The 26,390-nt window shown below is 45.2% G+C and overlaps 1 protein-coding gene across 5 annotated transcripts in view; it reads right to left on the bottom strand.

Annotated features, from left to right (window-relative positions):
• LOC106611735 (phospholipid-transporting ATPase IG) overlaps positions 1 to 17,480 on the bottom strand; it is a 79,578-nt gene extending 62,098 nt beyond the window's left edge. For 2 of the 5 annotated variants that reach the window (XM_014212259.2, XM_014212255.2), the window contains exons 1-2: positions 16,869 to 17,480; positions 261 to 380 (exon numbers count right to left, since the gene is read on the bottom strand). In XM_014212259.2, coding sequence (XP_014067734.1) covers positions 261 to 380; positions 16,869 to 16,895 — 147 coding nt within the window. In that variant the 5' untranslated portion in view covers positions 16,896 to 17,480. The remainder of the gene's footprint in view (positions 1 to 260; positions 381 to 16,868) is intronic. The other 3 variants (XM_014212257.2, XM_014212258.2, XM_014212254.2) reach the window with 3 other exon arrangements.
• Positions 17,481 to 26,390: the final 8,910 nt, after the last annotated feature.

Genomic DNA, 26,390 nt, shown 5'->3' with positions numbered 1-26,390 from the left:
CTAGAGAAGAGGACAATTAGAATTCAAGAGGTGGAGGGAGAGAGGGTCGTCCACCAAGATGAAACATCACTGCGCAAGCGAACACCGAGTTGGGAGCGCAGAACGTGGTCGAGAGAGCAGAGGACGGGTCCCACGAGCAAACGTAGCCTTCCATTGGGGAGGAGCATGAAAATACACAAGCATGGTACGAAACGTCCACTCGTTTTACGGTGTTGTGCAGACCACAGGTCGACGGGGTAAAACATGGCAGTATATCTTACCTTGGAAGAGACAATCCTGTTGTCACAGAACTTGGGGGGGATTAAAGCTTCGGTGGCGGGACAGGGCCGGTGGCCTACGTAGATGGTCCTGCTGTCTACCTTCCTCTCGTCCCTACCAAACTGTAGAGAGAGACAGAATTAGAAGAAATTCAGAACCATGTATACAACGTGTGTAAATATATGGCTTTAGCTGACATTTAGACAACACCGGAACACCTCAGGAGACTAGAAATGTAAACCGTAGCCTAATGCTGTAAACCAGCAGACTAAACCCTGGGGGAAATTAGACCATTCAACTCAACGTTTTCGATGGCGTTGAGAGGTGACTAGTGTGGGAGGACTGGAGCTCCGACGTCACATAAAATGAAGACATTGTTCTGTATAAGTTCGGGCTATTCTTCGGGTGCTAAAATCTGTCTTTAAAGAAATATATATACATCTATGCGATGGCGCTCCAGACCACCCATACTAGACGCTGAGTTTAGTCGGCTAGGGGGAAACATTCTTCAAGTCCACTGCAAAGATGGCTTGTGCATAACTTCCAAAGTCAGTAAATGAAGATGTAGTCCACATCTAACGCATGGGGAGCGAAACAAATCAGTGAAACAACGATCCTGCTCTCACCTCCACCACAGTACATATCAACAAAACAACGATCCTGCTCTCACCTCCACCACAGTACAAATCAACAAAACAACGATCCTGCTCTCACCTCCACCACAGTACAAATCAACGAAACAACGATCCTGCTCTCACCACCACAGTACAAATCAACAAAACAACGATCCTGCTCTCACCTCCACCACAGTACAAATCAACGATCCTGCTCTCACCACCACAGTACAAATGAACAAAACAACAATCCTGCTCTCACCTCCACCACAGTACAAATCAACGATCCTGCTCTCACCACCACAGTGCAAATCAACAAAACAACGATCCTGCTCTCACCTCCACCACAGTACAAATCAGTGAAACAACGATCCTGCTCTCACCACCACAGTACAAATCAACAAAACAACGATCCTGCTCTCACCTCCACCACAGTACAAATCAGTGAAACAACGATCCTGCTCTCACCTCCACCACAGTGCATATCAACAAAATAACGATCCTGCTCTCACCACCACAGTACAAATCAACAAAACAACGATCCTGCTCTCACCTCCACCACAGTGCAAATCAACGAAACAACGATCCTGCTCTCACCACCACAGTGCAAATCAACAAAACAATGATCCTGCTCTCACCACCACAGTGCAAATCAACGAAACAACGATCCTGCTCTCACCTCCACCAAAGTACAAATCAACGAAACAACGATCCTGCTCTCACCTCCACCACAGTGCAAATCAACAAAACAACGATCCTGCTCTCACCTCCACCACAGTACAAATCAACGATCCTGCTCTCACCTCCACCACAGTACAAATCAACGATCCTGCTCTCACCACCACAGTACAAATCAACGAAACAACGATCCTGCTCTCACCTCCACCACAGTGCAAATCAACAAAACAACGATCCTGCTCTCACCTCCACCACAGTACAAATCAACGAAACAACGATCCTGCTCTCACCACCACCACAGTGCAAATCAACGATCCTGCTCTCACCTCCACCACAGTACAAATCAACAAAACAACGATCCTGCTCTCACCTCCACCACAGTACAAATCAACGAAACAACGATCCTGCTCTCACCACCACAGTACAAATCAACAAAACAACGATCCTGCTCTCACCTCCACCACAGTACAAATCAACGATCCTGCTCTCACCACCACCACAGTGCATATCAACAAAACAACGATCCTGCTCTCACCTCCACCACAGTACAAATCAGTGAAACAACGATCCTGCTCTCACCACCACAGTGCATATCAACAAAACAACGATCCTGCTCTCACCACCACAGTACAAATCAACAAAACAACGATCCTGCTCTCACCTCCACCACAGTACAAATCAACGATCCTGCTCTCACCACCACAGTACAAATCAACGAAACAACGATCCTGCTCTCACCTCCACCACAGTGCAAATCAACAAAACAACGATCCTGCTCTCACCTCCACCACAGTACAAATCAACGAAACAACGATCCTGCTCTCACCACCACCACAGTGCAAATCAACGATCCTGCTCTCACCACCACCACAGTGCAAATCAACAAAACAACGATCCTGCTCTCACCTCCACCACAGTACAAATCAACAATCCTGCTCTCACCACCACAGTACAAATCAACGATCCTGCTCTCACCTCCACCACAGTACAAATCAACGATCCTGCTCTCACCACCACTACAGTGCATATCAACAAAACAACGATCCTGCTCTCACCTCCACCACAGTACAAATCAGTGAAACAACGATCCTGCTCTCACCACCACAGTGCATATCAACAAAACAACGATCCTGCTCTCACCACCACAGTACAAATCAACAAAACAACGATCCTGCTCTCACCTCCACCACAGTGCAAATCAACGAAACAACGATCTTGCTCTCACCTCCACCACAGTGCAAAACAACGATCCTGCTCTCACCACCACCACAGTGCATATCAACAAAACAACGATCCTGCTCTCACCACCACCACAGTACAAATCAGTGAAACAACGATCCTGCTCTCACCTCCACCACAGTACAAATCAACGATCCTGCTCTCACCACCACAGTACAAATCAACGATCCTGCTGTCACCTCCACCACAGTACAAATCAACGATCCTGCTCTCACCTCCACCACAGTGCAAATCAACGAAACAACGATCCTGCTCTCACCTCCACCACAGTACAAATCAACGATCCTGCTCTCACCTCCACCACAGTACAAATCAACGAAACAACGATCCTGCTCTCACCTCCACCACAGTACAAATCAACAAAACAACGATCCTGCTCTCACCTCCACCACAGTACAAATCAACAAAACAACGATCCTGCTCTCACCTCCACCACAGTACAAATCAGTGAAACAACGATCCTGCTCTCACCTCCACCACAGTACAAATCAACGAAACAACGATCCTGCTCTCACCTCCACCACAGTACAAATCAACAAAACAACGATCCTGCTCTCACCTCCACCACAGTACAAATCAACGAAACAATCCTGCTCTCACCTCCACCACAGTACAAATCAACGATCCTGCTCTCACCTCCACCACAGTACAAATCAACAAAACAACGATCCTGCTCTCACCTCCACCACAGTACAAATCAACGAAAGAACTATCCTGCTCTCACCTCCACCACAGTGCAAATCAACGATCCTGCTCTCACCTCCACCACAGTACAAATCAGTGAAACAACGATCCTGCTCTCACATCCACCACAGTACAAATCAACAAAACAACGATCCTGCTCTCACCTCCACCACAGTACAAAACAACGATCCTGCTCTCACCTCCACCATAGTACAAAACAACGATCCTGCCCTCACCACCACAGTACAAATCAGTGAAACAACAATCCTGCTCTCACCTCCACCACAGTACAAATCAACGATCCTGCTCTCACCACCACAGTACAAAACAAATCAACGATCCTGCTCTCACCACCACAGTACAAATCAACAAAACAACGATCCTGCTCTCACCACCACCACAGTACAAATCAACGAAACAACGATCCTGCTCTCACCTCCACCACAGTGCATATCAACAAAACAACGATCCTGCTCTCACCTCCACCACAGTGCAAAACAACGATCCTGCTCTCACCTCCACCACAGTGCATATCAACAAAACAACGATCCTGCTCTCACCTCCACCACAGTACAAATCAACGAAACAACGATCCTGCTCTCACCTCCACCACAGTACAAATCAGTGAAACAACGATCCTGCTCTCACCTCCACCACAGTACAAATCAGTGAAACAACGATCCTGCTCTCACCTCCACCCCAGTACAAATCAGTGAAACAACGATCCTGCTCTCACCTCCACCACAGTACAAATCAGTGAAACAACGATCCTGCTCTCACCTCCACCACAGTACAAATCAGTGAAAGAACGATACTGCTCTCACCTCCACCACAGTACAAATTAGGTTGTGGAAAACCACTTCAATTTCTTTAACTTTGAAGTCTTAAGTCTTTCAAGTCTATAATATAAATTCAAAATCAAGGCCATGAATCATAATATAATATCATCCAGTCGGAGGTGCAGAAAATAATTACAAAAGCTCTTTGCAAACTTCAAAAGCAACGGCACACCAAAAAAAAAACTGTTGAACGCAAACTAAGGTTTCACGGGGGACAAAGGAAAGTATTACATGGGTCAACGAGCCAAAATGGAGGGTGCACCAGTCCTGTAATGAGTTTCATTTCTTCCCTCCAAGGTGGACAGTCGATGATTAGCCAGTTATAAAGTGCTGCCTCTGGGGAGAAGAGGCTGCTAACACCAGATTTATGGGCCCAGTTATCGCTTGTTCAGATGTAGACTGATGAGGAGGAGGAAGAGGCAGCGCAGGTAAGGCCAAGTCATTTCAATGCACTGTGCTCTGCTGACCAAGGCCCTATGAATTCTCACATGACCCGAGAAGACAGAGCAAGGATGGGAGACCTTGGTAGACAGGGTCAGCAGGCAGAACCAGCCTTCTGGTTTCCTCCAGCACAAGATCACCTGTACTCTGAAAGAATTGTGCTTTCATCTTCCTTAAAAATGGCAGTCTGGGTGAAACACAGGGTAAGAGCTTGAGTGTAAGGAAGACTTTCTCCCCCACAGCCTAGGCCCATCTCTAGGTTTAGGAAGAACACTGCTAGACAGTCAATATCTTTCCTGTATCCTGACTACAGCCAATCTGGGACTTTACTGGCAGGCAGGCAGGCTTGCCAAGTGGGAGTATCAAATGTATCAAGGCCATTTTCTCTCTCTCTCTCTCTCCAGTGGTCTTGGGCACCACCTTCTCCCCATGAGAACAGATGAGACAGGGAGTGAAGACGCACTAATACTCCCCATCCCTTAACTGGAGAGGAGACCCATTATTTCAGAACCACTCTCTTATAGCACCTCCACTCAACAACAGCCCCCCAAAGCCTACATGAGGTGTTCCTGCCTGGTTAAAAGCACAAGCTCCACAGCCATTACGGAGGAAGTGAATTATTAAGGTGCTCCAGCTAAACGATCTGTAGACCTGGGGCCATGTGTGGCGTTGACAGCAGTCTGTCAGAGACGCCACCGACAGACAGCTGATCTGATCACGGACCAAAAGCCACAGTGCCTGTGAAATGTGAACAAAAGCCAGCTAGACACTGAGGTGTCCACCGACTGTACCGGGGACAGGTTAGAGCAAAGCACAGACTTGAGTTTAGGGCGCCTCATTAGCTATGCACATGAGGAACAACATGCTTCTCGTTAAAGGCGGAGTGAGATTTCAAAAGGCAAATGTCTCCCTCTGCAGAAATTGAGATGCAGACAGTCCTGTTGTCTCCCAGTCTGGGAAGAGCCAAGTGATTGCATAATGCTCTGTCAGGCATGAGAGAGAGGAAGTGTTGTTCACACCTCAGTGTAGCTGTCGAACCTGTAATGCACTGCCCACCGGGCACAGCATAGCACTCCTCCAACAGGACAGACTGGATGGATCGGAGTGCCAGGGCGATGAGGGGAGTGAGTGAGGGGGGAGGAAGCACAACCAGTTCCAAGGACAAAAACACATACAGGTTTTTCCAAAAGAAGCGCATCTTATTCTCAACCGTTCTCCCTCCGAGGGACCCTCCACTCGGATCATTTTCTCCCCAGGAACTCAGTGAAGTACACTTAAAAAATGCCTGCTTCCATCGTAATAAGACCATTAGAGATTGAGAAAGCTGTGAACAAGACAACACATAATGCATCCCTAATGACAGAAGGTTGAGTAAAAGCAGGCAGCACAGAAACTAAGTGACCACACACACAACTACCCTCCCTGGACAATGCAAATTTCACACTGCAAATAAAGGAACATTTTACAAAACAAATTAGCCTTGAAGCAGAGAATACAAATGTTCTCAGTGCCTTTGGCTTCGACTGTAGACCCGTTTCCCCATTCAGCCAGAGACCACTGTAGGTTAGTTATTACCCATTGCTACCCTACTTTTCATCTGAGACAGTCTCTCTCTATGGGAGTCATTAACCGCGAGAGCGACGACGTTGCAATGCTGCCTCAAGGTTACAGCCACAGTAAGCCAACACTGACTGGGGATTTTAAACAAATGAAGAAGTTATTGAACAACCAGCCACAAACTAGATTTCATGGAAGCGGACATTTGGGACAGTTTAACAGAAACATAAGACACTTCATAGAATACAAATCATGCCTTAAATTAAACTGCATATTAAAAAGAGGAAGAGGTCCAATGAGAACTCCCTGGGGTCCAATAGATAAGAACAGCTGTGTTGAATGGTCATCGATTTAGGAGGGAATGTCAGTGTAAAATAATGAGGGTCAGACCATAGGGCCAAATTCATTTTTGCACGGTTACGTGATCGCAATACTCATCTCCAAAAACAGTGCAGCCGAGGCCAAGCTATATCAGGAAAGGCTAATGTAAGGAAAAAGTCAAATTGATGGAATTCTTTGCCTCTTAGTCAAAGGACAAACTAGGCAGTTCAAAGCCAATAATGGAAGGCTGCAAAAGCAAAATTATAGTGAAAGTGCCAGGACGTCAAAGTTTGACAGTAGATTCCTGCTCGATGAAAATGCATTAGCTACAACAGAGCGATGGGGATCAATAAAACAAACATGGAACACTGAGTTGAGGCGAGACTCAACTGCTGGGAAATAAACAGTGCATTAGATGATTGACTAGAGCTCCCAACTTTACATTATTAGATTATGCTTTAAAGGAAATTAGGCACACATTGTTAAACAGGAAGTGGCTGGTACGTCGAGGAAAAATACATGGTATTCAAGGCGGAGGCAACAGAATGCTGCCTTCAGTCATTGCCAAACCCCGGATGATAAGGTCACAGTCTGACGACACCGTGTCCTGTCACATCTCTTTTCCGAGAGCTAGAACGGGCAAAACGTCTAGGAACTGACTAGTACTGAGTTCTGGTTAAGGGGTTCCTCTCAAAACATGAACTGGCGAGATAACTGCACTTGTAGGTGGTTTTCGGTTTGATGCCGCTCTCATGCGTGACAGACAAGCCATCAGATGTGAAATTTGGGACAGACGTTTCTGACCATGTTGTCAGTACAACCAGTGTGGTTAGCCAACAGGATGATGCAACCATGACAATTCTATTAGAATAGCTTCCATCATGTCTGGTTGGAATTTTGTTCACCTTTAGAAATCAGATTACCATATGGGTGTATAATACAGTACATTTTCTACACTAAAGACACCTCCATCTCCATCATGTGCAGCAACACCCTCCCCCCGGAAAAGCCATCTCTGCTTGGCAGTCGGCCACCACCACGATGCAAAACACGCAGGGGCGAGCTACTCCTAGAGAACCAGCAGACGAGTGGCATGGTGCATATCACAGCCATACTGCAATCCACAATGCCAACAGCAACCTGGGTGTCCAGGTGAAGGGGCAGGCAAGCCCTCTTCGAGCCAAACTGACAACACACAACACAAGGCACACAGTTACCCGCATACACAAAAACAATACACAGAGTTACCCTTGCACAAAACAATACACAGGCACACAGTTACCCTCGCACAAAACAAATGATTAGCACTGGAGGAGATACTTTAAATTATACATCAACTGGCCAGAGAAAGAAAGGGGCTTGCTGCTTTCCAGGCCTGAATCTCCAAGTGAAATTGACAGACAAGGCTGGTTGGTGGGTGCTGGGTTGCTCAATTCAAGTAGGAGAATAGAGGAAGCAGAAGCAATGAGCACCTGAATACAACCTCAAAGTGGATACTGGCTGTTGTCACTTGGTATCTGTGAGTGAGTGAACATGACAAGTGGCTTGTGGAGCTCGGGGCAGAGTGGGCCCTGATATCATGATGTACGCTAACAAAATAAAAGCCTGTGACTGCAGGTGCTGTCGAGGTCAGCTCGGTCAAAGCATATTCTGCAGAACAGAGGGCGTCTCTGGATTTGTGTTTGCATACCACATGCCTGGACACGGCGAATTTAATTTTGCAGTCAAACGAGCAAAGCAGTGTGGACGTGAGTTGTAGGTTGCTACAGAAACAGGTCTGTTGGAACAATTTCAAAACGAGATCTAATACAGCTAGTCCTCCATTGTGAAACGCAGTCCTAAGCTTGTTGCTGATGCTGTATAAGCCTCATAAGGAAATCTCCTACTTACTGGTTTAATGAGGTGTGAAGTGCAGGGCATGGAGAGAGGGAACACTGGAGACCAACTACAGTTCTTCATGCCCTGCACGTGCCCCAACGACACCCGCTTCTGACCGCCCTGCACGTGCCCCAACGACACCCGCTTCTGACCGCCCTGCACGTGCCCCAACGACACCCGCTTCTGACCGCCCTGCACGTGCCCCAACGACACCCGCTTCTGACCGCCCTGCACGTGCCCCAACGACACCCGCTTGTGACCGCCCTGCACGTGCCCCAACGACACCCGCTTGTGACCGCCCTGCACGTGCCCCAACGACACCCGCTTCTGACCGCCCTGCACGTGCCCCAACGACACCCGCTTCTGACCGCCCTGCACGTGCCCCAACGACACCCGCTTCTGACCGCCCTGCACGTGCCCCAACGTCACCCGCTTCTGACCGCCCTGCACGTGTCGCAACGACACCCGCTTCTGACCGCCCTGCACGTGCCCCAACGACACCCGCTTCTGACCGCCCTGCACGTGCCCCAACGTCACCCGCTTCTGACCGCCCTGCACGTGTCGCAACGACACCCGCTTCTGACCGCCCTGCACGTGTCGCAACGACACCCGCTTCTGACCGCCCTGCACGTGCCCCAACGACACCCGCTTCTGACCGCCCTGCACGTGCCCCAACGACACCCGCTTCTGACCGCCCTGCACGTGCCCCAACGACACCCGCTTCTGACCGCCCTGCACGTGCCCCAACGACACCCGCTTCTGACCGCCCTGCACGTGCCCCAACGTCACCCGCTTCTGACCGCCCTGCACGTGCCGCAACGACACCCGCTTCGATATTATCACGGTACTTACTTGGCCTCAGCCACAGGAGCACACAGGGAAACCCCCGTGGGAACCAGATGGAAACGGTACAATGTGTACACGTCAAGCACCCAACCAAAACAGCCAAGAGCACACAAACGGACTGAACTGTGTACGTCAAGAATAGATTTTGGAAACACAAGTAGCCTATCGATTTCAATGCTCCAGATGTAATGCCAACAGACATTCATCAAGAAAATCAGGATGACCAACAGCGAAAACCGCTAAATAAAGCTAATCTGCTAGTTAACAGTGAGCACATAACAGACCACACACACAAAACACCAATGCTGTTAGTCACTGCAGTGCTAGTGCAGGCACTCTCCTCTCTCGCCCTCTCTCTCTCGTCTGCTTACGCTCTTATTAACTCAGTTTCAATCTCACATTCACCTAGTCACATTACCCTTCAAACTTCACATCTAAAATTAGCCAACAGTTCAGACTGTCGTGACTTTAAGAGACATCGTACCATCATGACAGTATTGTGTCACCACTATCACTGGTTCACACAAAGGCCCATTGTAGTTCAAGGCGCTCCTGACTGCCATTCGCAGACAGTGCCGAGTAGCACCGATGTTTATTAATAGGACAACAGCAACTTGAATTGAGGACTGGTTAGTCCTAAGGAGCTACTGTTGAATGGAAAAGGCCCATTGTTCCAGTAGCAGACAGTGTTCCGTACTGTACCATCCGTGTACTGTCCGGGATTACACTTGGGAGGGGGAGACAGCTTCTTACTTTGGGATTCATCTGGAGCTGAACACAGTAGGCCAGTAAAGCAAGCTAGTGACAGAAGTGCTAAGTGACGATTATGGGAATGTTTTTCCAAGACCAGAGACGTCCACGTTGTGAGATAAAGGCCCTAACAGGTGGCCATACTCAAGAAATGCTTTTTTTTTTAAAATTCATTCATCATTCACTGTCCATACAGGGTATGAATACAAATGAGACGCTGGGTAATTCAAGTGCCATTGTATAAAAGCAATGCAGTCTCCTACCTCGGGCGTCGCCTAACACGAGGACGTCATGATAAAACTGCACGCTGAGGGTTGTGAAAATGTTTACAATTTGCAGAAAAACTGTGGGTGTTAAAATGTTTTTTTTTTTTAAAACAGGAAATAAATAAGCATTTTTGAACAACGCTGACCAACGCCTGTGGTTGTCCAGTCTGCATTGGGAATTATTGTTCCTCAAAAACATGTCCATGAGTGTCACAGCATGTAGAACAAGGAACATATTAGCCACTTACAAAAGACAAACACACTGTAGGTGAAAGTGGGAAAACTTACTGTAGCTTGCGATACACCAAGTCTTGGTTTTGGATTTTAGCACAGTGAATGCATTAACCCTCGGGACAATATCCAGGGCCCCACGGAAATCGAATTTGCTTAATAAACTAAATCTGTCTGTTTAAGATAGAGACGCGTTTTTTTTGCATGGGCTGCGTCTCAATTCCCACATCCGCCAAATGGCGGCCTTCCGCATCTGTGGTGAAAGGTGGCAGAGAAGACAGCGGTGTTTGTCAGACCATGAGACATCTCGAAAATCGGGCTTCTCACGAAAACGTCTGTAGCATCCGAATGGTTTGGCCTACAAACTAATATGAGCACCCTATGGGAGGGTAACACACCTAGGGCTGTTGCGGAGGGCTGTTGCGGAGGGCTGTTGCGGAGGGCTGTTGCGGAGGGCTGTTGCGGAGGGCTGTTGCGGAGGGCTGTTGCGGAGGGCTGTTGCGGAGGGCTGTTGCGGAGGGCTGTTGCGGAGGGCTGTTGCGGAGGGCTGTTGCGGAGGGCTGTTGCGGAGGGCTGTTGCTGGGACCGTATCTCCACCGGTCAGGAGTCATGAAGGCTGTCAAATTCCATGTGAGCGTTTAGTCACAGTAATTAGGCTTCTCCAAGCTCTGATGCTGCTGCTGGTCATTAGTAGTCTACCAAAGATGCTAACTGACTGGTACTCAGCGCTCTATTGTTCCTCTAATCACTCAATGCAAATGTGGTCGAAAATCTAATCAAACACTTCATGAGAGCCCATTTTAATAGGCTATGCAATGGTGGGAGAAAACAGAGCGATGGCCTCAAAACAGGATAACATCAGCTTTCTATAGGTTAGGCCTACTATATTCATTTCTCAACTTTCCTAATATTAAGCACATTGCTTTTCTTTACAACAGGAGTATAGCCTACCTGGCTGGCATCAAAATGAACCACGGGAAAAGTGTCCTCCATTCGCTATTTAAGTGCATAGATGTATTTTCTCCCCACTGCGATAAAGGGGCATTTGATTATTTAGTACATGTAAAGACAAGATGAGCCTACCACATATATAATCACTTGTGAACGATGCCCAGCATAAGAAGCAATGCCTTTTTGTAAGAGTCTCACGAACATTGGTGGTTTTGATCAACGATCCCCACAAGTGTCACGTCTGAAGTCGGTACCGCCGATCTGACAACTTCTGACTGCAGCGTCCCAACAGTTTGAGCTACACACTAATATGACCCCTCTAAGGAAAGGTGTGTATCTCAAGAACATGTACAAGCCTCACAAGTCTCAACCTGCAGGCAGCCCTGTACCTGTTTTTATTTTATTTTTTATTTTTTTATGAATGGAAGTATATCAAACATTCAGAACATTACTACACAGCGTGGTGGGGGAATGGTACGAGCAGCACCAAGACAACGACTGGTTCAGGTGCCTGTAGTACTGCTGCTGTACACAGATCCCTTCTCGTTTGCATACGTGTACTGTATGGCTGTGACTAAACTAATCTGGACTGAGCGTGCTACGCACTGGCTTTCATCCCGTCGCCACGTCAGGCGCAGGGAGCCATCCGATATGGCGGGAGGTATCTGACATCTTAATGCCGACGAGCTTTCAAAAGAAATTACAAATAATCTGCATCTCAGCTGCAGCAGTTCTGATGTCATCTTTCATAATTCAAGCTACTGACTAATTGCCATTCAAACATCTGTATGGCTGCAGGCAATAATTGGTTTGAATAGGGCCGATCCTTCCTTCCTATGTGCTGCAGGCAATAATTGGTTTGAATAGGGCCGCTCCTTCCTCCCTATGTGCTGCAGGACATGATTGGTGTGAAGGGGGCCGCTCCTTCCTTCCCTCCCTCCCAGTCATTCGTGACTAGGGTCAAGGGACTCATTTTTCTACCCGTCGCTGAGTGCTGCCGGCTGCCCTGGCGTAAGTGTTTGTTCTGGAGGTGGGGGTGGGGGTGGGGGGCTGCTCGCAAGTGTGTGTGCGCGTTACCAACAGTGTGTGTCAACCGACACTCAAACCCATGTGAAGAGGTTGCCGTTTCTCTCGTGTCAGTGACTATGGTTAATAACTGGGATGGCAAAACATTGGTTCTTTAATTACCCTCGCCGCCCACCCTCCGTCTCTCTGACAAAAACATTTCCACACACACTTCAACATTCTCTTCAAAGCTCACTGCGAACGCTCTTTGGGTAATGCCGGCCATGGAGCGCAACAAGGATTCTCTGGTTGTTCTTCATAAATATATGGATGACGAGAGCGCATTTTAAGTGCTGCTACCGAAGCACCGATACGCAGGCCCGAAGAGGAGGAGCGTTGTGAGAATTTAAAATAAAATCAAGTGGATTGAATTATTTATAAGTACAAACTGAGAATTCAACCTCGCTTTTAGACGGGAGATGGAACACCGCCACAAAAAGCAACGGTGCACCCATGGCACCCTTACTTAACACCAGACCACCTCTCCCCACTGCCCTCAGCCCCTGAAAGCCTGTCCATTAGGTGCAGTGAGAGGAGTGCGGGGGTTACAACAGATAAACCTACTTGTATGCCCCTCCATATCCTCAGGTTCAGTCACGCAGGGCCAGGCTCTGTGCTCCATCAACCTGTCCAAAACCCTGCTACCGTTTATCCCCCGCCTCCCCATGCTAAATGTATTTACTGTCCTGCTGTGTGTGGTGCAGATGAGCTCCAGCGGCTGGGTTTTCATTATTGGGTGGAGAGGGGTAGCGTGGAGAAAAGTCCAGAGTAAGCACTTCTGTTCACCAGCCAGTCTTCAAGACTGATGGCGGCAAAACGGAGCACAGCTCTAATCAATACGCAGCTCTCCTGATTGAAAACAGCCGCCCAGACCTTGTAAGGACTGTGGCCTCTGGGCACTCTCACCCTCTCAGAGTACTCAACCCAAAAACTCCTCCCAAGGAGCCCCCCCAGTCTGTACAGCCAGGTCTCACTCATCACTTGACAAACTACCCCCATCTCTTTCACTATAGGTGTTCAGGATCGTAAGTGAGGATCCTGGACCTCTCTATGTTTAGTCACAGGGTAGATGGTGATGCGTCAAAACAACCAATGAATGCACCAGCTAAAACAAAACACCATCGCTCTCAGAAGAAGCAGAACTGAGAAGCTACGGTCCAGCTAAAACAAAACACCATCGCTCTCAGAAGAAGCAGAACTGAGAAGCTACGGTCCAGCTGAAACAAAACACCATCGCTCTCAGAAGAAGCAGAACTGAGAAGCTCTTCTTACACACAAGAGACTGGCTGTCAGGTCACAGAAGTCAACTATGTTTGTTTAGATGGGAGGGGAATTGGATCATGAGAGAATCCTTGTGTGTGTTGACTGTGGACTGCTGCGGCGCGAGGCTCTTCTCTCTAAATCGACCTGAGAATCAGGTTCACAGCATCTCAAGGCTCTTCTCTCTAAGTCGACCTGAGAATCAGGTTCACAGCATCTCGAGGCTCTGACTGTTTAACATGCACGCCTGCAAAGCCCTGATAGGAGACAACATCCCCCGCCAGGCAAGGGCCCGCTTGTTAGCGCCGAGGTCACAGCAGAGTAGAGGCTGAGCAATATATTGAATTAATACAAAATGTATGTTTCAGTGAATTAAAAAAAGAATTAACGTTTAGGTCCGCATGTTGTCTTTTCTGACGCCTGGAAAGCCCTGATACGAGACAACATCCCCTGCCAGGCAAGGGCCCGCTTGTTATTTTTAGTAGTACATTGTTATCCATTACTGTATTGTTGGGGTTAGAGCTTGCAGGAAAGACATTTCACTGTACTTGTGCATGTGACATTACAACGTGAAAGCCCTCAGAGGGTGCAGCCGACAGGGCTGAAAACACCCGAGACTGCAGCAGCTCATTCAATTAGATGGACCTCACACCACAACAGAGAAGTAGAGAGAGAGAGGAGGAACAACATTCCTGAAATGTTCAGGCCCTCACACAAACATTTGCGGTCCTTTTTTGGTCAAAGCCACTGTTGGTTAACAAAGCCCCGCAGTGAGCCCCGCAGTGAGCCCCGCAGTGAGCCCCGCAGTGAGCCCCGCAGTGTCCATCTTTAGATCTGTCCGGGGGTGGATTTCAAACGACTGACTGCATCACCATCACGCTCCCTTAATGCTTGCACACATTGCACTGAATGCGGATCTAGTGTTCGTCTGCCGATCGTTCAACACGCTGCGTTTCAGGGACCACCGGCTGAACACGCACTCGGTTCGCAAATTACGCTCAGAGATGCCAAATACTCGCGGCCAGCAAACTCTACTGGTGTGTCAAAGCCAAAGTTAAAGTTGTCGCCATTTTCTATTTTGACAAAATATTGAAAATCGTCATACTGTATCTAGGGTAGAAAGTATTACAAGTTCATAAATAATGTAGATTAAAAAAAATGTTTAACTCTCCAGAATAAAAAGGCACTTAATTTCATAGGCTAATTGCTAGGAATGTGTATTTAATGAATAGAAACTGAAATGAGAGAGGGCAGGAAGGATCATGGCTTTAGAATGCACCATTGAGACAAAAATAGTTGGATCTTAAACCTGCACATTATCCTGAATTCACTTCTCATGTGCGGTCCTTTGAAGTGCTTGTACAGATAAACAGCAAAACAAATGTCCTTATGTAAGCCATGTACTTGAACTGAGTGACCGGATTGCATAGACAGTATGCAGAACATTAGCATTGTCCGCTCCAGTTACCCAGGAGGAGGTTAGGAGGACTGGCTATCAAGGCACAGGAAAGGTAGCTACAGTACTAGGGAACAGAGACTGGGCGACGGAATGCCTTGATGTGTCCGTGCTCTTCCCTTTGAGGAAAGGAAGGGGTTTCCAAATTGAAAACAATCACATTTCCGCCAGGCTTCACCTCTTCACAGATCTAGCTGCTACCTTCAATGGCTTGAGAGAACATGAAAGACAGCTCTGGGATTCTGCATTCCTGTCAGAGCATTACAACCTCTGGAGCTTCCGCCTGACGTAAAGCACAGCACCACTCGTTCTGTTCCCACAGCCATCTTTAATGAATTTGTGAAGACACTCGGGGCTTTAGCGCATCAGAGGCAAGTCAAGTGAAGTGAAGCTCCCGATTCCTCTTCAGATTGAGTCTCCCTCCGTATCTCCCTCCCTCCTGTAATGTACCACGACGCACCCCCCCCCCCGAGCGAACTGGAGGGTGGTGTGAATTACAAGGCAGAAAGCCAGAGCTCGAGATTACAGCACAATGCGCATCAATGAAAGCGTGGCTGGCTGCTACACACAAAATGTTATTTACAGCTCACACAAAAAATAAATGACAGGAGCAAACAGCTCAGGAGGTAGAATTATACGCTGACCTGGCAACACTTAAAGAGAAGCTGGAAAAGGGTCAGGTTGCATAATTATTATATTGCTTTTCCTCCTCCACCAGCAGTATCTAAGCTGCTCACATTGACTCTGGGGATAAAACCTAATAGTGACAACAGGTTATTGGAGGGAAGGACTATAAAAAGGAAGTAGAAATGCATTCATTAACAGGGGCTTGTGACTGTGCACGTGAATAAGGGCTTGATCCATGCTTCCTTCTTTGATGATGACCATCAACCGCCAATGATTTAAGGACTATAAAACTTGTACTGAGCATTATTAAAACGTATGGTTGAAATTTGCTGACAACAGTGAAATTTAATTCAGACAGATACTGAGTAACTTTTAGTTCAACAGAAACCAATGATGATTTCACGAGGCTTCTTTAAATACAGGACCATATGAAACAGGGTAACAGTAATTTCATTACTGAAAATTATCATTCAACATCACATTCAAGTAGAAAGGTAATGACAACCTGCTCTGAGATCAGTTGTTTTTAAATGACCATCTGAGGAGACTGAGTTATCAAAGTTGATCGCTTGTAGCGTTATCCCCTAGGGATGAATTACTGCCTACTCTCTGTCAAAAAGATCCATGTAAAAGAGGAAACTTAGTAGTAATATTGTAGCCAATAAGTTACCGTTAACCTTTGGTAAAACTAGCCAGCATGCTTTCATGGGTAGCAAGAAGCATCACTCTGCTGACAGTATATTATCTTGATAATTGCTTGACAGAATAGCAAGAGGCGGTTGGCTAGCTATATTCTGGATTAGCTATATTCGGCTAACGTTAGCTGGCTATAGCTACCTACCAAACATGCCGCATAAACTTGAGTGCCGGGTGGCTGGCTAGCCACGTGTATTGCTGTCATACATACCAAACGGTTCAGTCTTCTCCGTAGCATATTTCAGTATTTTCTTCAGTCTTCTTTGGTAACTGGGGACACCAACGAACTAGTAGTTTCAACCAGCTTACTACAGGCTCTGTTTGAGCTTTTCTGATATGTAACTTCGCATGTATATTAGTTAATAACTAGCTCTCTATCCAGCTATGTTGTACCCCAGTAGTCCTTCTGGCTACATGGAATGCCGCAGCGATTCTAAATTGTTTCCATTTTGTTTGAATTCGAGCTCTTCTAACCATTCGCATTATACCTTTTAAATATGAATCGCGTTGCGGTGTTACTGTGCTAGTCGTGCTTCCCCGTGTAAAACGTTGAAATTATCCGCGACATCCTGTAGTACTATGCGCTGTTGCTGTCTTTTCGGAAATGAATCGTCGCATACATATCAAGTCGCCGCGCGGTGTGGTGGACATACAAAAAAGTAAGTTCAATGTTGATTCATACACACGTCGGACTCGCTTACTACCGCCCCCTTGTCTTCTTTCAGCCAAACCCTGTCAAACTATTTTTTTACAACCCCCACAACCATCCCAAGGCCGGGTTCAAGTGCTAGTCAGAAATAGGAAACTTGGAAATGTCCGACTTCCAAACTGGTTGTAGTTATACACGTGCCGCGTTCAACGAATAAGCAAGTCATTAATGTCAGAGTTTCCTAGTTCCTACTAGTATATGAACGTAGCCATAAGCCCCGCCCGTTGAAGGTGCGACGGTGAGGGGTTGTGCTGGGATTTGTAGTCATAAGTCTATTGGTGAACTGCATTAGCGATTTCCTTTTAATAAAGTCTTATCTATCCTGTATCCGTGTCAATAGTAAAGATGAGCCAAATATTATATCCAATAACCAGTTCAGTAGTCCCAGCACCAAGCAAAAAGTTGCGTTAAAGACGTTATATACAGAATATGAACTATGGTGCTTACCCCGAAAAGTATTGTAGACTGTGTATAAAAAAATGTCTTTTTTTTTTTTAGTATCTGTACTTTACTTTAGTGTCTATATTTTAGAAGAACTTATACTTTTACTTCATTACATTCGTAAAGAAAATAATGTACTTTGAACTCGTAAATTTCCCCTGACACCCGAAAGTACTCATTATATTTTGAATGCTAAGACAGGGAAATGGACCATTTCCTAGACAGGGAAATGGTCCAATTCACTCACTTATCAAAAGATCCTCCCTGGTCATCCCCAATGCCTCTGATCTGGCGGACTCACTAAACACAAATGCTTTATTTGTAATTCATGTCTGAGTGTTGGAGTGTGCCCCTGGCTATCCATAAATAAATAAGAAATGGTGACTTCTGGTTTGCTTGAATGAATAAGAAATTATTTATACTTTTCCTTTTTTTATTTTAGAAATTACATTTACTTTTGATACTTAATTATATTTAAAACCAGATACTTAGACGTAGACTTTTACTCAAGTAGTATTTTGCTGGGTGACTGACTTTTACTTGAGTCATTTTCTATTAAGGTATCTTAACTTTTACTCAAATATGACAATTGAGTACCTTTTCCACCGCTGGCCATTTGTGTAGCCTGCTATACCTAATGTACTTGTGGGCTGCTGTTGATGAGCAGATCATGATGGTGAGCAGTGGTGTAAAGTACTTAAGTAAAAATACTTTGAAGTACTACTTAAGTAGTTTTTTGGAGTATCTGTACTTTACTTTACTATTTATATTTTTGACAACTTTTACTTTTACTTCACTATATTCCTAAAGAAAATACTGTATATTTTACTCCATACATTTTCCCTGACAACCAAAAGTACTCTTTACATTTTGAATGCTTAGAAGGACAGGAAAATTGTCATATTTTGCCTCTGGCCTGGCGGACTCACTAAACACAAATGCATCTTTTATAAATAATGTCTGAGTGTTGGAGTTTGCCCCTGGCTATACATACATTTTAAAAACAAGAAAATTGTGCCTTCTGCTTTGCTTAATATAAGGCATTTTCAATGATTTATAGTTGTACTTTTCATACTTAAGTATATTTTAGCAATTACATTTACTTGATACTTAAGTATATTTTAAACCAAATACTTTTAGACTTTTACTCAAGTAGTATTTTACTGGCTGAATCACTTTTACTTGAGTTACTTTCTATTAAGGTATCTATACTTTTACTGAAGTATGAAAATGGAATACTTTTTCCACCACTGATGTTGAGATCCGTATGCTTGACTCTATCGCCACCGTGTGGCTTTATAGTGAACTGCAAACAGTTTTTCTCAAAAACTTGAAAGTGTTTATTGAAACAATTGAAAACAGAAAAAGCTTATTTCCTATCTACCAGTATCAACATAGTACATCTACAATGGAAGAGAAATGTATTTATATTTAATCTCAAGTGATCATAATGAAACATAAGGATAATTAAGTAGGTAGCTTCCATAAATGTGATGTTTATTTTCTATTTAAACCCATAGGCCTAAGTGTAGGATCCATTGATCAGTTGTCTTCCCTCATCTCATCTTCCTCTCAGGCCTAGAGGTTCACTCTGAAAGGGAGCTGTCCTGGCATCTCACAGAGCTGGAATCCCTGGTCCTCTTCCTGGACACCTTTGGCCCTTTAGGGGTGGGCCCCAGGTCAGGTAGGCCTAATGTGGGTCCTCCAGGTATGGCATTTACATGCCTCAAGTAGTCCTCGTACTGCTCTGGGTCCACTCTGTTAAAATAGCTTGCCACCACAGTGACAGTTGCATTGTTTCTTCCCATCTCTTTCACACAGCATCCAACTTCTCCTTCCTGTTCTTCTTTCTGTCTCTCAGCCGGTGTCCGTCTCTGCCAACGTTCCATATACTTAGGGTGCATTCGTAAATTCAATCTGGGGTGCCAGAGTGTGCTCAAAGTGCCTTCTGGGTGTTCATAAATTCAGAGCTTTGTCAGATTGTCCTTTCGTAAATTCGGAGCGTTTCGCTCTCTAGGGTTCAGAGCGCACACTGGACGCTGTGGCCGAGGAGTAGGGTTGATCAGAGGGTTCTGGCCTTACAACTGCAGTCAAGCACGCAAGCTAACTGGCTAACGTTGGCTAGCTTGCTAGCTACTTCGAGGCACAAATGAGAAAACACCTCACTCTGACCATTTTACTCCCCTCAGCAGAGCTGGTTAGGCTGATTTCATGTTATCTCAAGAGTTGGTGACTGTAACTGTGCTGCTGGCAACAATTTAATTACATTTTTTTGCCAACGTTTACTGACACCAGCCATATTTAACAGGCGTTCGTAAATTCATAAATTATTCTGTGCTCTGGCACACTCAGACGAGAGTGGTCCGAAATCAGAGTAGATCACCAGAGTGAATTTACGAACGCACCCTTAGCCAGAGCCTGTGGCTATTCCACTTCCACTTTCTTCATCTCAGCATTTGTCGTCAGTCCCTTAATAAAACCAACATTCAGTACCCATTCCTGACACTCATCGTTAAGTTCAGCCTTATCCTTAGCCTGTGTACCAGTTCATTTACCAGTGCATGTACCACTTTCTGACAGTCAGTCAGTTCCTGTGCCTTCTTGCGAAGGTCAGCCAGTTGGCATGCTACATCCTCTTCTTGAGCCTTTGCCCTAGTTTGAGCAACGACCAGTTGCTGAACCCGTAACTTGACCGGTCTCTTATCTAGTTTCCGTTTTATTATCTTTCCGAGTTTCTTTGCCTCAGTCTGAATCTGTGCATGGGTTTGGGCTTGGGAAGTATAAACGGACCTCTCTCCCTGACCTCTCTCCCCGACCTCTCCCCGTCCTCTCTCCCCGTCCTCTCTCCCCGACCTCTCTCCCCGTCCTCTCTCCCCGTCCTCTCTCCCCGTCCTCTCTCCCTGACCTCTTGAACTGACCTGAGATTTAAACAAAATAGTAATATTATTGTTAGCTTGAGTGTATTTACATAATTGGTACTCTTCTCTAATATCTCAATTTACAAATCCCTTTTTAATTCCTCCTCTTATCATTTTGTACGCTAACAAAAGCAAGACTTGCGTGATCGACTTGGTGGGTAGGGTTAGGTAACGTTCTCCATTCATGTTACATTTCAGAGTCATCCACAGTTAGTCTAGAAGTTTATCTGAAGTCATTTCTGCCAGGTGTAGAAGATTCTGACAGTGGCTGTCTGTGTTTAGAGTGTTGAGAATCGATTAGACTGCGGATGCCATAATGTTCCTTTTTGACATTACAATCAATGTTGAAGCCTCTGACAGGTGCGATGTCCACTGTTACCATGCCAACAACATCACATGATGAAGATCACTGAAGTGGCATCAAGGGTTGAAAAGTCAGAATATTTTTTTTATTTTATTTTTACAGTAACTTACATTCACCATGGCTGTTATGATCTCATGAGCATATTCTGTCATCTAATCCGGGAGGTGATTATCACAGAACAGAACAGAACAGAACAGCCTGCTATGGCAGTAGGTCTAGACTACTGCTGAGCCCTGCTGCCCATGTAGATACTTGATTAAATCACAGACAACTTCTGTTCTTCTGAGGCAAAGATGTCAATTTGTGGATATTTCCACATTATATACATAAATCCTACATTGCCACACCCATAGAACTAGAATTCTAATTCTGGTCCCAACTCCCTAATCATGATGGTGAGTTCTGTGTGCTTGACTTTATCTCCCTGTGTGGAACCGCAATTCATGTACTGTCTGATGTTTGCTTCTCATCGTCTGACCGAGGACTATAGCGTTAGTGGTAGTTGAGTGAGCATCAAATTCATCCATGTGTTTACAAAGGAAGATTATTTTAACATTAACAACGTTCATTAATAAAGTTTCTTGTCAATTAAAGTAACTGTCCAGTGAAAACCTCACTTTTAAAAGTTCATATTCTCTTAGCCAAATAATGTTGTTGACTCATCCGAAACTCATATTTGTAAAAACACATCAAACTTGTATCTCACACAGGCATTTCAAAAATAAGGGGGAAAAAGTCAACTGGAAGTGTCAGTTCACAAAAGGCTTTTATTTTATTTTTACATGGGGGTGAGGTATTCTTTGAAAAGACAGGGTTTCAGATGTTTTCAGAAGATGGGCAGGGACTCTGCTGTCCTTGCTTCATGGGGAAGCTGGTTCCACCATTGGGGTGCCAGGGCAGAGAAGACCTTTGACTGGGCTGAGCGGGAGCTGCCCTCCCTTAGTGGTGGGAGGGCCAAGAGACCAGAAGACGCAGAACAGAGTACTTGAGTTGGGGTGTAGGGTTTGAGCGTAGCCTGATGGTAGGGAGGGGAATTTCCTCTTGCTGCTCCTTAGGCAAGTACCATGGTCTTGTAGTGGATGCAAGCTTCAACTGGAAGCCAGTGGAGTGTGCGGAGGAGCAGGGTGACATGGGAGAACCAGGCAGGATGCAGCATTCTGGATAAGTTGCAGGGGTTTGATGGCACAAGCGGGGAGCCCAGCCAAAAGCCAACATTTCACACATACATTGTATTCATTTAGCAGACACTCTTATCCAGAGCAATTTACAGTAGTGCAGAATTTCCCAAACTCAGTCCCTGGGACCCCGAAGAGTGCACGTTTTCATTTTTGCCCTAACACTACAGAGCTGATTCAAATGATCAACGCTTGATGATTAGTTGATTATTTGAATCAGCTGTGTAGTGCTAGGACAAAAAAACAAAACGTGCACTCTTCGGGGTCCCGGGGACCGAGTTTGGGAAACGCTGCAGTAGTGAGTTCATTTTCGTGCTGCAGCTTTAAATCAATTTAAATTTGAAAACTTTAAATCATTGAATAATATTTCTGTATAACAAAAATGATAGGCATATGGATGAATTTATTCAACTTCTAGGCTATTCATCTTACCTCTTTGCCAAATATCCCATTATGCATCAACACATTTATTCAACAATGTATATTCTTGAGAGATACATTTATTCAATAGTGGTCAAATTATTCCAAAGGGTTCAATCTCATATTTCCTAGATCAAACACTACACCATTAGGTCAATCTAATAGAATCACAACTGCAACGGTTTAGAGCACACAAATCAACAAGTTTTACGTGTGTGTCAACATCATTTTGGGGCCTAAAATAGAAAATTGAGTTTCGGTCATTCCAAATATCTCCACACGACGGCAGCGCAGTAAAGCCAATGGAACGGCTACTCGCTGGCGGCAGGCACGGCTATATATCCGTGGCCTCACATTATTGTCTCCATGGAACTGAATAAGTAGCCTAACTAATAATGTATTCTGCTATCAAACTAGCTATCAAACTAGAAGAGCTTGAGAAAAAGTAGCAAATAATGTTTAGTCTCTTCACACTGTGTTCCATATGGTGTAGGTCTGTAACCTAGATTATGTGTGTTATCAGTTTGAACAGCAGTTGATTGTTGTGTGTAGTGTATCAAGTTGCACAGCAGTTGATTGTTGTGTGTAGTGTATCAGTTTCAACAGCAGTTGATTGTTGTGTGTAGTGTATCAGTTTGAACAGCAGTTGATTGTTGTGTGTAGTGTATCAGGTTGAACAGCAGTTGATTGTTGTGTGTAGTGTATCAGTTTGAACAGCAGTTGATTGTTGTGTGTAGTGTATCAAGTTGCACAGCAGTTGATTGTTGTGTGTAGTGTATCAGTTTCAACAGCAGTTGATTGTTGTGTGTAGTGTATCAGGTTGCACAGCAGTAGATTGTTGTGTGTAGTGTATCAGGTTGCACAGCAGTTGATTGTTGTGTGTAGTGTATCAGGTTGCACAGCAGCTGATTGTTGTGTGTAGTGTATCAAGTTGCACAGCAGTTGATTGTTGTGTGTAGTGTATCAGGTTGCACAGCAGCTGATTGTTGTGTGTAGTGTATCAGTTTGAACAGCAGTTGATTGTTGTGTGTAGTGTATCAGGTTGAACAGCAGTTGATTGTTGTGTGTAGTGTATCAGTTTGAACAGCAGTTGATTGTTGTGTGTAGTGTATCAGGTTGCATAGCAGTTGATTGTTGTGTGTAGTGTATCAGGTTGCACAGCAGTTGATTGTTGTGTGTAGTGTATCAGGTTGCATAGCAGTTGATTGTTTTGTGTAGTGTATCAGGTTGCACAGCAGTTGATTGTTGTGTGTAGTGTATCAGGTTGCACAGCAGCTGATTGTTGTGTGTAGTGTATCAGTTTGAACAGCAGTTGATTGTTGTGTGTAGTGTATCAGGTTGCACAGCAGTTGATTGTTGTGTGTAGTGTATCAGGTTGCACAAGAGTTGATTGTTGTGTGTAGTGTATCAGTTTCAACAGCAGTTGATTGTTGTGTGTAGTGTATCAGTTTGAACAGCAGTTGATTGTTGTGTGTAGTGTATCAGGTTGCATAGCAGTTGATTGTTGTGTGTAGTGTATCAGGTTGAACAGCAGTTGATTGTTGTGTGTAGTGTATCAGGTTGAACAGCAGTTGATTGTTGTGTGTAGTGTATCAATTTGAACAGCAGTTGATTGTTGTGTGTAGTGTATCAGGTTGAACAGCAGTTGATTGTTGTGTGTAGTGTATCAGTTTGAACAGCAGTTGATTGTTGTGTGTAGTGTATCAGGTTGCATAGCAGTTGATTGTTGTGTGTAGTGTATCAGGTTGCACAGCAGTTGATTGTTGTGTGTAGTGTATCAGGTTGCACAGCAGTTGATTGTTGTGTGTAGTGGATGAGGTTGCACAGCAGTTGATTGTTGTGTGTAGTGTATCAGGTTGCACAGCAGTTGATTGTGGTGTGTAGTGGATCAGGTTGCACAGCAGTTGATTGTGGTGTGTAGTGGATCAGGTTGCACAGCAGTTGATTGTGGTGTGTAGTGGATCAGGTTGCACAGCAGTTGATTGTGGTGTGTAGTGGATCAGGTTGCACAGCAGTTGATTGTTGTGTGTAGTGGATCAGGTTGCACAGCAGTTGATTGTGGTGTGTAGTGGATCAGGTTGCACAGCAGTTGATTGTGGTGTGTAGTGGATCAGTTTGCATATTAAAACAACCCAGAGGCCTACATTTGTTTCTTACTCTACAAATGTTACTTACCCGGCTATTGTTTATTCTGTTACTTAAACATTACTTTAGAATATTTTACTATCATAATGCTCTAACAATAAAGAGGGGGTGCTAATTTATGTTGCAATTTGTTTTCCAACACACACTATATATACAAAAGTATGTCCTTCACATTAGTGGAGTTGGCTATTTCAGCCACACCAGTTGCTGACAGATGTATAAAATTGAGCACACAGCCATGCAATCTCCATAGGTACATTGCCAGTAGAATGGCCTTACTGAAGAGCTCAGTGACTTTTAACGTGGCACCGTCATAGGATGCCACCTTTACAAGTCAGTTCGTCAAAGTTCTGCCCTGCTAGAGCTGCCCCGGTCAGCTGTAAGTGCTGTTATTGTGAAGTGGAAACGTCTAGGAGCAACAACGGCTCAGCCGCGAAGTGGTAGGCCACACAAGCTCACAGAATGGGACAGCCGAGTGCTGAACTGGTATTGCGTAAAAATCGTTTGTCCGCGGTTGCAACACTCACTACCGAGTTCCAAACTGCCTCTGGAAGCAACGTCAGTGCAATAACTGTTCGTCGGGAGTTTCATGAAATGGGTTTCCATGGCTGAGCAGCAACAAATTAGCCTTAGATCACCATGCGCAATGCCAAGCGTCGGCTGGAATGGTGTAAAGCTCGCCATCATTGGACTCTGCAGCAATGGAGTGATGAATCATGCTTCACCATCTACTTTCCGAATGCATAATGCCAACTGTAAAGTTTGGTGGAGGAGGAATAATGGTCTGGGGCTGTTTTACATGGTTCTGGCTAGGCCCTTAGTTCCAGTGGAGGGAAATCTTAACGCTACAGCATTCAATGACATTCTAGATGATTCTGTGCTTCCAACTTTGTAGTAACAGTTTGGGGAAGGTACTGGCTTCAACTCCATCAAACACCTTTGTGATGAATTGGAACACCGACTGCGAGCCAGGCCTAATCTCCCAACATCAGTGCCCAACCTCACTAATGCTCTTGTGGCTGAATGGAAGCAAGTCGCTGCAGCAATGTTCCAACATCTAGTGGAACGCCTTCCTAGAAGAGTGGAGGCTGTTATAGCAGCAAAGGGGGAACCAACTCCATATTAATGCCCATGATTTTGGAATGAGATGTTCAACGAGCAGGTGTCCACATACTTTTGGTAATGTAGTGGATGTGTACATATGAAATATTAGTGTGACTAGGCTTAATCTTTGGGATGTAGTAGTGCTTGTAGAATGTTTTTTATAGCATTTAACCTTTTACTGCAGTGGGCTAAATCAGGGTCACACAGAGTGTTTCTTGGTAGTTCTAAACAAATAAAGTATCCACCTCACACACATGGTTTAAAAAGAAGACACCTGTACCATGTCAGATACAGCGTTGAATTGTACTCAGTTTTGAGTTTGCATCCCAACATTATATACATCACAGAAGACTGAAATATAACAAAACGGTTGACATTGAAACACCACATATTTTGCAGTTAAAAAAATATATGTTTGTTAATGATGAAATTATGAAAAATATGAATAACATTCCAC

The sequence above is a fragment of the Salmo salar genome, chromosome ssa09 (genome assembly GCF_905237065.1).
Source record: "Salmo salar chromosome ssa09, Ssal_v3.1, whole genome shotgun sequence".
Classification (NCBI taxonomy): domain Eukaryota; kingdom Metazoa; phylum Chordata; class Actinopteri; order Salmoniformes; family Salmonidae; genus Salmo; species Salmo salar.
Note: the sequence above shows the minus strand (reverse complement) of the source record. Positions and strands in the feature narration are given on the sequence as shown.